Source organism: Hemicordylus capensis, chromosome 1 (assembly GCF_027244095.1).
Source record: "Hemicordylus capensis ecotype Gifberg chromosome 1, rHemCap1.1.pri, whole genome shotgun sequence".
NCBI lineage: Eukaryota > Metazoa > Chordata > Lepidosauria > Squamata > Cordylidae > Hemicordylus > Hemicordylus capensis.
In genome coordinates this window covers 228,442,079-228,456,169 of record NC_069657.1, presented here as the reverse complement: position 1 = coordinate 228,456,169, position 14,091 = coordinate 228,442,079, and the positions used below count along the sequence as shown (strand labels likewise).

At 46.5% G+C, this 14,091-nt stretch overlaps 1 protein-coding gene across 6 annotated transcripts in view; it reads left to right on the top strand.

The window, feature by feature from the left end:
• MLPH (melanophilin) overlaps positions 1 to 14,091 on the top strand; it is a 214,227-nt gene that overhangs the window by 170,534 nt on the left and 29,602 nt on the right. For 4 of the 6 annotated variants that reach the window (XM_053283111.1, XM_053283109.1, XM_053283108.1 and 1 more), the window contains one exon: positions 12,666 to 12,749. The exons of the other annotated variants lie outside the window; for them this stretch is intronic. In XM_053283111.1, the coding sequence (XP_053139086.1) occupies positions 12,666 to 12,749 (84 nt within the window). The remainder of the gene's footprint in view (positions 1 to 12,665; positions 12,750 to 14,091) is intronic. 6 annotated transcript variants of the gene reach the window in all.

Genomic DNA, 14,091 nt, shown 5'->3' with positions numbered 1-14,091 from the left:
TGTTTTTTTCCATGTCATATCAGCACACAGGTGCAAACTAGAAGCTAAGGTTGACATCAGGAGAGAAGAAGATTGCAAAAGTCTGATGTATGCAAGACAAATGTTTGGTATATGGACATTTTTGCTGTCCTGGTTGCAGAGAATGCTTGATACAAAACAAACAAGTTGTTACCTTTTCTTCCTTTTTGATGAAAGGATAAAGAAGGTTTTGAGTTACACAGAGCTCTTATTTGAACAGAACAGAAAGATAACTACTTCTCAGCTACATAAAGAGCAAATAATTTTAGGCACTTTTTCCTAAGTAGTGGTTTCTTGACAACATAGCAGTTTGTAATTCAATTTATTGATTAAGAGGCTGTGGAAATGTTTCATGAATACAAAAACTCTCTGTTAATCTCTGTGGCTGACAGACAAACTAACACTATGCATCATCCCAGGTATAATCCTGACTAACATCCAGACTAACAGTGCACCATCCATATGAGGTGGGAGGAGTGATTTTCTCCTATCTCCCCTTCCTTCTGAAGCCCATTGTGCTTCATATGTCCCTGAGGGCTACAGGGAGGCACATGGTCTGGATATCAGGCACAGATGTTCCAGTGCAGTGCTAGTCTGGATGTCGGCTGTTTTCATTTGTATGCAGTAACTTTATGAATTTTGATTTCATGGCATGTCTTTTAAATGCATTGTATTTATTGGCTTCTTTCTGAGGACAAAGCAGAGCAACCGCTGTGGATGAGTTGCATATAACTTGAAAAATTGTCATGGAAACCAACGTCATGTTTTATACAGCCACAAGCAGAAGGGTAGCACCATTGGCACGGAAACTGCAAGATTATCCCAAAAGTTTCTGGACAACAACTCAGACTGGAAAAGTGCAGTCTGAAGGATATATTCTTGGTCTGATTCAATTCCTTCAGAACCAGTTTCCAATTCTAGAGCAATGCTAAGCTTCTGAAATTGGAACCAAGAATCTTAGGGGATATTTTACTTGCTATTAAGTACTAATCCATATCAAGAGTGGGCCAGAGCCTTCCTTTAACCATTGCCCAGATCACAGCTTCAGCTGCACTTTGTAGATCACTGCCAGAAGTGTGGGAAGCATCCCAAGGAAAGGCAAGTACTTTTGCCCCCAGGGTGCCCATGCACTAAGTTCAGAAAATTTGCCAATCAGCTAACAGAGCAAGTGTAGTGGTCCTTCTGTGGCTGAATACGGTAAGCATGAGCTGAAAAGCATCATGGATTTAGACTCTAGGGATTGGGAATCCTGAAAACAGCAGTCCAAGTCTCCTGTAGTTATCTCTGTCTACAAATGCCATCAGGGAAGCCCAATGCTATTGGATGTGCAAATGTGACCAAATCCTCCAGATTTCTGTTTTTTTCTCCACAAGGACATTTCCCCTTGAAACTACTTATTTATATTATTAAAAAGTTATTGGACAGAGTGGCTGACATCCTAACTAAAATTATTTGAGGAAATCCCATTGAAGTTAAAAGGACCAGTTAGGCAAGCCTTGTCTTGGGGGTATGAACGGGGGTGGGGGACACTGGACACTAGGGAAGGGGGAACTTGGGGGTCTGAAGAGGGAGAGCATGGGACTTGATGGGGCTCAGCTTTTTTCAGGGGTAGTCTGGTGGCTGGGAAGGGTTGTGTGGATTGGAAGAGAGTAGGGTGGGAAAGGTTGGAGGATGAGTAAATTTCTTTTCTTGGCTGCTGGGTGAGGACATCTCATGTGGGCAGGACACACAATTAGGCAAAGCCTTTTAAGCGGTGGGAGAAGATAGCCCCTCCCAGTTCCATTTGTCCTGCTAGCTCATTTTTTTCAGCCAACTTCTAGCTCTCCCTTTCCAAGGTTTTTTCCTTCTCCATTCCCCTTTTCTACTTCATTCCTGATGACTGTTTAAGAACCTCGACCCTCTTCTTTCCCCTTTTTCTGCTACTATAAAAATACCCAGAAGCTCCACTTTCATTTCTTCTCCATTTCTTGCTTTACCTGCCTTCTGTTCTTTCCCGGCCTCTATGGAGCCACAGAGGACAGGCATTATCCACACCCTAATGCCTAAAGGCAGGAAGCCAGCTGCTCAGCAAGGTAAGCAGCTTCTTCATGCTGCATTGGTGCATTCCTCTGCATCGGGCCTGCTGTGACCCATGTGGTCAACATCGGAACTGGATCGGGGGGCAGGGCATATCCAGAGCTTCATTGGGGCCTGAGGAGGAGCAAGTGGCCTTGGTCACCCACACGAATAGACGTTTTCACCCCTTCCACTTTCCCAGGCTTGATGAGGCAAACATCATCCTGCTGGAGGACGACACCTCTGCCATTCCCTTGGGCCAGGAGACCCCCAGGGACAGAGAGCCCCCTGCCTACCTCCCCCGCCCCACAGGTCCGAACAGGGAGGAAATGTTGCAAATGGGCAGGATTGCTCCACTTTCCTCCAATGCACTCCCACCACCACTGGCCAACAACAGCATCATCTCAGAACAGGCTCAGCCTACAGGGCCTAGGGTCACAGCAGAGCCGCCTATGCAGGCTCTTCTGCCTCCACTACCTACAACTCCTGGGGACAACGGAGCCTCAAAGACCCCTCCTTCAGCCATCCCAGTTCCCTCAGAGGGCAGCGGCACTGGTGGAGCTCCAGGCCCAACAAATCCAGCTCCTTGGGGACGGGTGAGTCCAGGGCCATTTGGTCCTCTGTACCCCTGTCCCTCTGTCCTGCCTAGAGGCCCTCACCTGCCCCCCTCCAACCTGACCTTCCTCCCTCCCTGATGATATGCCCATAGCCTGGCAGGCCTGGTTCATGGAGGCTATTCATTCTTCCTGGAACAGTTGAAGCCCAAACAGCCGGATAAAATATGGTGCAGGCATAGGGATGAGACGCACTCTGCCTCCTCCTAACTGAGTTAGCTCCTTCTTCCTCCTCTGACTCTTCTGAAAGTCCTCCAAAAATGACTAAAAAGAGTCACAAGCATATGAGGTCTGGCAAACAGAAAAGGACCAAAATGTCTAAGAAGCAGTCAAAGATTAAGCACAATAGGGCTCCCGCTCATTCATCAGATATAACTGGTTATGACTCCCCAGCTCCCCATCCTGGGTAACCAGCAGACCCTGTGGGGCCCATTGAACCCCGCAGCCATCTGGACCATTCAGGCAGCCACCCCACTGTCCCGGGGAATGACATAGACTCAAGGGAAGAGGGAGAGTGGTCAGACAACCAGCAGGTGGAACCCTCCACACACTCACACAGGCTCCTGCCGGCTGATGATTTTTCTCAGTTGCTGCTTAAGGCACTTCACACCCTTGGCTTACAGTCAGACATGCCAAAAGATACCACTGTTCCCTCTAGGGAGTATCTTGTGCTACCCACTTCTTCATTTAATGATCCTTTGTTCTCTTTCCCAAAAACTTTTTTCAAGGTTCCACAGGAGTGGCAGATGCCTTCCTCGGGGGTGGGGGGTAGGGTGGGAAGACTGCCTCCATTGTGTCCAAACAGTAAGGCTTTGTTCCTTCAGCAGCAGCCACCCCTGGTCGATGCCCCAATGGCCGCTCTGACCTCTGGGACAATCCTGACCTGAGATGGTGAGTCTTCTTGAAGGATTCTCATCTTAAGAGAGGAGAGCAGGTCTTGTGGTAGCAAGCATGACTTGTCCCCTTAGCTAAGCAGGGTCTGCCCTGGTTACATATGAATGGGAGACTAGAAGTGTGAACACTGTAAGATATTCCCCTTAGGGAATGGAGCCACTCTAGAAAGAGCATCTAGGTTCCAAATTCCCTCTCTGGCATCTCCAAGATAAGGCTGAGAGAGATTCCTGCCTACAACCTTGGAGAAGCCGCTGCCAGTCTGTGTAGACAATACTGAGCGAGATGGACCAATGGTCTGACTCAGTATATGGCAGCTTCCTATGTTGCTATGACCACTGAGAAAAAGCTAGAGTCCCAACTCACAAAAAACACATCTCAATAGGCATATGCCCGAAACGTTTCGGAGGCCATTATGAAGGCCTCCGAAACTTTTCGGCGCTGGGGGCAGTTTCAGCGCCGGCAAGGGTAGCGCTTTAAGGGCAGGGGAGGGTGTACTCAACCCTCCTGCCGCATTTCCCCCACCAGCGCGTTGTTTTTTTTAAAGTGTTCCTCCCTGCCGCCCCGTTTTCCCAGTCGGCTGGAAGTGGCTGGAAGTAACGAGTGCGCGTCGTGCACGCGCGCACACACGGCAGAAAGGTGCGCGCACGCAACAGGCGCATGCGCACTCGCAACTTCTGACCACTTCCAGCTGACGGGGAAAACGGGGCGGCAGGGAGGAATGCTGCCGCCCCTTGGGGCTTTAAAAAAACAACACGCCGGCGGGGGAAATGCGGCGGGAGAAATGCGGCAGGAGGGGTGAGTACACCCTCCCCCGCCCTTAAAGTGCTAACCCCGCTGGCGCCGAAGATTTCCATGCACATCCCTAAATCTCAATATGCATCAGAGCCTCAACTGTTGTCTCCATCATATCTAGAGCAACCCTTCTTTGGTCAGATGAGCACCTCCAGACCCCACCTCCAGATCCACTAAGATAGAGGCAGATTCTCCTAAAAATCCAGAAGGCCCAAGCATTCATTGCAGATGCTATCTTGGATTCTGTGTGATTCGCAGCCTGTGCCACAGCAACCAACATCGTAGCCAGGCGAACCTTGTGGCTCAAGCATTGGCAGGTAGACCCTACATCTCCAGTTCAGCAATGAAGCCCTGCAAAGGTCCTTGTTGAAACCAAGGATAAGAAGAAGGCCCTCCCCTCTTCTTCCTGTAAGGATGAGAGGTGTACTCCACACAAGCCTTGTTTTCAGTCCTTTCGTACAAGCTTCAGGCCAAGAGACAGAGACACCAGTCTAACCTTCAGTGAAACAGACTGCGTTTCAACCCCAGGAACAGCACCTCCAAGCAGCAGTTTGGACAACAACACAAACTTCATCAGACCTAATGACTCACTGCCTCAGCATGTAGGGGGTCGCCTGCCTCACTACTTTCACGCTCGGGAGGCCTCCATTCCAGACAGATGGGTCCTGGACACCATCCAACACAATTGCAAGATAGAGTTAATCCTGCCAAGGCCTTCAGGTCTCCACAAAAAGACGGCGCCCTACTGGCGGCAATCCAATGCTTCCTCCTCATCTCCACCATAGAAGGTGTGCCAGTGGGGCAGGAGGGATGGGGCATTTACTCCATCTTGTTCAATGTACCCAAAAGAGACGGCTCCCTAAGGGCTATTCTGGACCTCAAGTATCTAAACAGGAGGTTCTGTATGGAAACCATCTGCTCCATCTCAGAGGCATTGCAGCACAGGGACTTCTTGGCATCGGTGGACCTCACAGAAGCCTACCTTCACATCCCCATACATCCGGAACACCATCACCTGCTCTGTTTCTCCGACAACAGTCTTCACTACCAATATGCAGCCCTTCCCGTCGGTTTCTCCTCAGCACCTCAAATTTTTACGAAGAACCTGGCTCCACTCGTGGCACACATGTGCCTACAGAAGATCTGGGTTTTCGCCTTACTGGACGTTCAGTCACCTTCACTAGCCTCAGCCGAGAGCGACCTTAATGTGACACTTTTGATCCTTTCATCTCACGGTTTCTTTGTGAACCTGGCCATAAGCAACCTGGTCTCCTCCAACCAAATTATGCATCTTGGAGTCCTCATAAACACCTTGAATGACTGCCTATTCCTTCCCCAGGACCGGACAGACAAGCTACAGTTGCTTATCCACCAGACACTTTCTCCCAGGTCGGTACTAGTGCTCACCCCAGCCCAGCTCCTGGGGCTTATGGGAACTACTCTGGAATTAGTTCCCTGGGCGTGATTCCACCTCCACCCCCTGCAGTGATTCCCTCCCCAGACATTCATCGCCCAAAGGCAACATATCAGACTAGAACTTACCCCATCAGTCAGAGATTCCTTCCTCTGGTGGCTTCAGGCCTCTCACCTGACCAAGGGCCCTTCATTCCTGGATCCGCCCCGCACCATCATAACTATGAATGCCAGCCTATTGGGTTGGGGAGTGCAATGCCACAACCTTTTGGCTCAGGGGAAATGATCACCACAGGAAACCAGGCACAGCCTCAACTGGCCATCCGCCTGTCCCTTTTGGCATTCAATACCTCACCATCACATCCTCATCCAAACAGACAGCGCCACGGTCAAAGCACATGTAAATCGCCAGGGGAGAACCTGCTCCAAGTCCTTGCACGACAAAGTAGTTCTGCTCCTGTCCTGGGTGGAGAAGCATGTCACCTCTCTTACAGTCCACCACGTTAGCGGCTCCCTGAATACCCAGGCAGACTGGCTGAGCTGGCAAGATCTTCACCCAGCCAAATGGAGGCTCAACCCTCAGGTGTTCAAGAAAATTGCCCTTCACCTGGGCCGACCAACAGTGGACCTCCTCACCTCCAGGACCAACTCTCAGCTCCTGAGGTTCTTCTCCCACTTACCCTCCAACCAGGCGGAAGCAGTGGACTCCATGTCAGCACCTTCGCTGCCGGAACTCCTGTAAACATTCCCTCCAATCCTGCTGCTCAGTCATCTTCTGTGCCACATTCATCTCCTGAGTGCAGAAGTAATCTTTGTGACTCCCTTCTGACCAAGGTGGCCCTGGTTTGCAGAAATCCTTCACCTCACTGTGGAAGGTCCTTGGTTCCTGCCCACAATTCCAGAACTTCTCAGCCAGAGCCCAATCCACCTGGAGGACCTTCCTCTGCTACTGCCGCCAACACAGACTATCACTGGAAAGCTGAAGAATCTCTCCCGGCTCCTTCACTTTCTCCAAGACAAACTGGACAAGGAGCTCAAGGCAAATACCATCAAGCGACATGTGGCCGCCTTGGTCACCCTTCTAGCCCCATTCATGGGGAGAAACATTCAATCCCATCCTCACCTCTGACGTTTTCTCCAAGATGTTACATTATATTCTCCTCTAGTAGTCCACAGGTTCCCCTCCTGGGATCTCCACAAGGTGCTCCGAGTTCTGCATGCGCCTCCCTTCAAACCCATAAAGTCTATCGCTTTTTGCCTGCTCTCCTTCAAACTCATCTTCCTTGTCATCATCATGTCCGCAAGGAGGATCTTGGAGCTCATGGCACTCTCCTTTAATCCCCAATTTTGCTTTTTTTTCTCAAGACTCTGTCTGGTTGGTCCCCAATCCATCCATCCTGCCAAAGGTCCTGTCAGTGTTCCACAGATCCCAGAATGTAGTCCTCCCTTCATTCTGTCCCAGACCAACCCTGCCCAAGGAAAAGTAGGTCTGTGACCTTGGCTCATTGGATCAAAGTATTCATTGCCCTGGCATATGAAGTCCAACATCTTCCATTGCCTTTGAAGATAACTCCTCACTTGACCCTCTCAGCAGGCACATCGGCAGCCTTCTGGACGCCCCCCTGGATGAAATCTGCAGAGCAGCTATGTGGTCCTCTCCATCCACGTTCACAAGACACTATAAGCTGGATCTCTTCAACTCAGCCCAGATCACTTTTGTGCTTTTGACAGATGCATCCTACAACAGGTCTTTTCTCTCCAGTAGCTGGGGACGCTCCCACCCAGGGTCTCCAGCTGTGGCATGTCCCACATGAGATGTCTTCACCCAGCAGCCAAGAAAGAAACATTGTTCACTCTCCTTGAAGGCTTCTTCTGGCTGCTGGTGTTGAGGACATCTTGACCCACCCTTGGGCATCCACATATCCTGTATTTGGTTTTTGTTTTCTTGTTCCTATGCTTACCTTTCTAGAAGCTCAGCTTAACTAAATAGAAATGGGGGGAGGGCTATCCTCTTTGCCTAATTGTTTATCCTGCCCTCTGGAGCATGCGGGGAGGATAACCCATGTGAGATGTCCTCAACACCAGCAGCCAGAAGAAGCCTTCATGGTGAGTGACCAATGCTCCTTTATTTGAATAAATTTAGACAGGATATCAGCCAGTAGTTGTTGGTTTTTTTCAGTTTAAAAATAAGCAACTTCATATAAATGTTTCCATTTTTGAAAAATGTTCAAAACAATTACTGGAAATTTGAACTTGTGAATATTTATATTTCTTAATGAAAATGTTTCAATTCTCCAGCAAATAGTAAAATCTCAGGATGAGTTACAGTATATCTTTTCCACAGTGCTTCTAAATTTGATTGATGACTCCTGAAGCCTGCTCATCTTAATGCTCATCCATGGTTGTTTCCAAGTCCTAATTCTGCTGCTTAAACTTGAAATTTGTTTGCTGCTTGCTCTTTGCACTGTCCTTTTTGCTTCAACATTGAACCCCCCACTGTCTGATTCAGAAGGTTAATGGAGACATCTGGGGCTTTAAGACACCTGGCATTGTTCTGGGGGTAGGGGAGGAAGGAAGGAGGGAAGGAAGGAATAACTCACCTCTAGCTGTTAATTAGAAGCTCTATTCAGCTACATATTCACACGTGAAACAGTAGTGCATGTGCTTCTACTTTTCCCAGGAATGAAGCAGCAACAGGCTGTATCACAACTGGCTCTCATTAGTTCTAGGAAATACTAAGCACCTAAGACTGGAGAACAGACCTTTCAACTTTTGTCCCACCACCACCACTACCCCCTGCCGGCAAGAAATACACAGTAACTATTTTACCTTAACCTTTTTATTAGTCCTACTCTTTTTATTTTTCAGCTTCATTGATCATTATAGAAATTCTCACCTTTTGGAAGCCATCGATTTCACAGCTTTTTACAGTTTCCTGCTAGCTGCCCTAGCTCTCACTGTACCACACGAGGCATCTTGAAACTGAACTCACCTGTGCTCTTGGATCAGAGAATATTTTGGAGCATAGCATCTTAACTTATAAAAATCAATTCTGCTTCATGCAGTGTCATACCCCCAGCCTTCAAGCGTCCTAATCACAGCAGAGCTTGGTCACAGTGACTTGTCATTTTACTAGTTATAAATGTTAGGTCTGATGAATGCAAGTGGATTCATTTTTGTATTATTATTTTCATTATTTCTCCTTGCATAAAAAGATCTCAGGCAACTTTGGGGAAAATAAATGTTGATTCAAGAAAAAGGAGTACTTAAATCATCATCATTATCATCATCTTCATTGTCATATTTATTTGTTAGCCGCCCCATAACAAATTGTTCTGTGGGCAGCTCGCAACACAACATTAAAACATGAAATAAAAACACACAACACATTAGATCATAACAGGCCAAAAGGGAAAAAAGAAAATACAGAATAGAATACCAAGCAATTTTAAAACTCTTTAAAAATAAGTTAAAATCCAATTTTAGAAATCAAAATTTAAAAGGCCTGAGTGAACAAAAAGGTCTTTACCTCTTTATACTTATATAAAGTAGAAATTTGAACCAAAGTATGGATGGAAATGCAAGTAGGCTGTGACTCGGGAGCTATTCAGAATTCTCTCTCCCTGCTTTATTTTCTAACTGGGTGACACCACATATATTAAGCCATACACATCTGTATATACTGGGAAAGAGCTATATGGTTACAGAGAGAGGTCATTTACACAATCAAAAACTGTGTTCTGCACACATTTGGAAGCTGTGTGTCCTCTCAATTTTCGGTTGTGTAGAAGCAAGTTAGGAGGAAAACCTGGGCTGCCTTTCCTCTTACCTTGCTTCCACACAACCAGGAGCACATACAGTTCCCAAACCCAGGTAGAACACATTGATTGCATGAATGACCTCACAGTCTTTCACAACAGATATGTCACACAAACTAGGATTTTTGTGCCCCCACTCTCCATAATATGAATTGTCCCTACATTCATGTATATGCAGTTGAATCACCTTCATGTGATATATGTATTCATACCCCAGTGACAACTCAATATTTGTCAAGCAAATGGAGGCCTAAGCAGACTTCTTTTGCCTACTGATTTCTTCTGTTCACTACTTTAGATTTTTACTTTTAGACTTTCTGCCTTTCTCCACCCCATTAACCTAACATTTAATTGTGGAAGATTTTCTGATATTCTCGTGAATCTGCTCTCCTCTATTCCCTAATAATAAGTTATGTCCATGACATAAGGAACCGTGAACCTATTTCCACATGCTCAAGTGGGCTTTGAGTTTATGTTTCTTAGCATAAGCCCTTCCTCACCCCAATTCCATGTGGCAAACCCCTTTTGAAATTGACATTTGAAAGCAACTTTTGAATATGAAACCGGATATGATGTTTAAAGGAAATTCAACCAGCACAGTGGGTTGTGCCCCAGCACTCCAAAATGCCTAGAGTTACCTTTTGGGATCCCAGCCTCCACAGAGAGGAACAAAACTGGTCCTAGACTGAGTTAAAGACAAAAACATTCAAATTCTTCAGCAAGAAATTCTGGTACAAATTCACATGTAAGTTAAAACTAAAGCATGCACATTTTATCATACTATTTTTATTGTGCACATTTTGAACGTTACTTCGCTTTTCAGAAAACAGCCACTTTAATGAAAATAAGTTTTGATTTCTATACATTATGCTTGGATATAAAGAACTTCTAAGGTAAAGATTATTACAGCGTAGATCCTAGGCCTGTGCACATGTAAAAATGTTGGATCAATTCCAACCCGATCTGACTGGACAAAAAAAACATGCCCCCTGCAGGTGGGCAACATGCCCCCTGCCCCAACACTGCCAGAGTTGGGTCAATGTTGATCTGATATTTTTCTGACATTATGGAATCCCCCCTGCCCCAACTACCCTCCTATCTTCCCCTACCCTTACACAAGTACTCTTCACTCTCCTCAGAGCACTGGGAACAGCCATTGCCTCTTCGGGCCTCCATTGGGCTGGGCTGCCACCAGTGCTCATTTTGAAAGGGAAAAATTGGCATTTTTTAAAAGGCATGTGCTATATGCAGTGCTTTCCTTTTTATAAATGCCCAGAAGGACCCTGGAGCTCAGTGCCTTGCAAGGAGCGTAGTTCCTTATGGTCCTTCTGGGCATCTTGAAAAGGCAAGCTCTACATACAGCATATTGAAGAATGTCCTTCTTCAAGATGAACACTGATGGCAGCTCGGTAGCAGGGGTCCCAGTAGCAGGGGCCTGGCAGGGGAGATCCAGCACTGGCAGAGGCCTGGTGGTGGCCCATTGGCAGTGGCAGAGGCCCAGTGGCAGCCGAGACACAGCAGTGGCAGCTGGTTTTAGTGCTGGGCGGTGGGGGGGGGGGAGAAAGAACCTTTGTGAAGGTCAGGGTGTGGGAGGCAGGAGGGCCATGAGCAAGGGTTAGTTCTGACAGGCATATCAGAACTAGGACTAATTCCGGAATGATAGGAAATGTAGTTCTGACTGTGGGGGTTCCCTCCTATCTTTTCTGGAATTAATTCCAGTAGTCCCAGTACAGGGACTATCGGGTCAGAAATGCCTGTCGGAACTTCACAGCCTAAATAGGCAACGCATTTTACAAGAGGAGTTATACAAGCATAGTGTCTACGTTACAAAACGTTAAGGAAGGAAGTCCTGAATGCTTGTAGCCACCTTTCATCCTGTTCTCATTAAACTTCATAATACAGATTTATGAGGAACAAACCAACCCCGTTTTAGCTGCAGAGATACAAATACTAAGGTCTAATTAATAGGGCTGAGGTAAGAGGGTAATCCAATTATTCTTGCTACATAAATGGCTGTCTCTGCTGTTTTATTGGAGTTACAGTTTGTGTAACCATATTATTCCCACCATGTTCATAGTTTAGCTAAAGCACTGGGAGCAGTTTTTTGCACTCCAAATATCAATGTAGTCTTCTTGACCTGCACAGGACTTTCCAGTTTGAAATGGTAATAGAGCATAACAGCTAGTCTATATCTGTTTGTGTTCAGTTAAAACATAGTCCAGAACAAAATTTAAGTCCCACTGGAAATGTTTAAGTGCATTTAAAGTATTTTCCTGCTCCAAGCAAGGATGAAAATAGCAGAACTTTGAACAGTCCCAGAATGTCAGAGTTGAGTGTCAACAGATAACTGCCATTCAACTGGTATTTCTATCACTTCCCCTCTCTCTTGATCATGGAAAGGTGTGCAGTCACTCTTACAGTGTTCATTCTTCTGACACCACAGTAAGTGTGAAGCGAAGGGCCAGAAGGGTGAGTGATGGCAGGGGGTGGGACTTTCATCCTGTTTCAAGGAGAGGACAGTAGATTCCTCAAGATTTCCCTTGATAGTTTGGGAAATCTTTCATTCTCTTGCAGGGGAGGGGGGTGTTTGTTAAATTTTCTAGTATACATGTTAAGAGCCTGGAAATCTTACCTGTGAATACTCTTGCATTAATGAAATCAGGGATTTCAGCAGCATAGTCACCCCCACAACAATCCTGAGGGGTAATCCACTACTCTTCCCATTATATGAAGGGAACAAGTTAAAAAATACAGACATTCATGGCTGAACTGGAATGTATTGGTCTGCATAGGCAATTAAATGCCATATCAAAAGAACCCAACTCGGATCTTTGGGGGAGGGGTTAAGTTATTGCTGTAATATTATGAGGCTTGTCTTGTCATTTTAAAATTATTAATATCTGCAGTGCTAGTGTTGTTATCACAAAGCTTAGAGCTGGGGATCTGCTGTCCTCTTCTGCCTAGGGCAAAGGTGGTGGGAGCTATTGCGTTTCTTCTGTAACTGCTAAAGCAATTGTGGTGGAGGGCTCTGTGTTCTATGCTCTTCTTTCCTCTCTCTTAGATACTTGAACTCAACAAACGCATGTCAGCTATCGAGCGCATGCTGAACCGTCTTGAGGAAAAGATCCTCGTTCATTCAGAAGAGGTAAAATCAGGCATGGAGACTTGTCCAGATTTTGCCAGCCCAGTCTATTAAGTGTCATGGGTATTGGGGTCATCAGGGAAGCCTGGCATACTTTTGCTTTCAAAAAGGGAAGAGCCATTTCACAAACAAAAGTGAATCAATAGCCCCATTGCCTGTTAGGTGAGTCCAGATGCCCTTCCTGACAAGGAAGAAAAGAACAGAAGCAGGGAGCCTCAGACCCAGAGCAAGACCTGAGCTGCCCTTCCTCTCTCGCCCTTAGCCCTTTCTCTGTGCTCCAGGTCAGTCAGTGATTAACTTTTTCACACAATAAAAAGATCAGAAGTTAACTTTTAAAATATATATATTTCACCTACTGAGAAGGCACCATAGTGGGAGCTGGTATTACCGATTCAGCTTTCCAGGGCAGCTTCTGGAGGGGCCTGCATAGGAGAAGGACGTCCTTTGGTGCACTTGTGGAGCTCTGTATGCAGATCATTAGGTCCCACTCTCTCTTGGGCGGGCCCTGGCAAGTTGAGTTTGGACTATTCAAAATGTTTGAGAAAGACTTCTGAATATGCATAACACAATTTTACTTCCTAGTAATACTACCCCTATTTGCATGCCCATGTAAGTGTGAAGAAGGTTTATTGTTTTGACCTAGTCTAGTAAAGAAGTATAGCCTCCTAATGGTGCAGTGGGGAAATGACTTGACTAGTATGGCAGAGGTTGCTGGTTCAAATCCCCGCTATACCTATATCAGGCAGCAGCGATAAAGGAAGATGCTGAAAGGCATCATCTCACACTGCACAGGAGATGGCAGTGGTAAACCCCTCCTATATTCTACCATAGGAACATAGGAAGCTGCCATGAGTCACACCATTGGTCTGTCTAGCTCAGAATTGTCTTCACAGCCTGGCAGAGGCTTCTCCAAGGTTGCAGGCAAGAATCTCTCTCAGCCCTATCTTGGAGAAGTCAAAGAGGGAACTTAGAACCTTCTGCTTTTCCCAGAGTGGCTCCATCCCCTGAGGAGAATATCTTACAGTGCTCACCCTTCTAGTCTCCCTTTCACATGCAGCCAGGGTAGACCCTGCTTAGCTAAGGGGACAAGTCATGCTTGCTGCCACAAGACCAAAGGCAACCACAGGGCTCCATGGTCACCAGGAGTCGACATCAACTCGACGGCACACTTAAGTAAAGAAGTATAGTAAAGAAGATTGGAGCTGTCTTCACACGAAGATTTTGCTTTACATACAGTATATACTGTAAGATATTGTCCAGCTGTTGCACTTGTCCATATGAAACCTCTCCAAAATGAGGATAGCTCAAGTGTCACTCCTCACAATCACTCAAATTACACAGATAA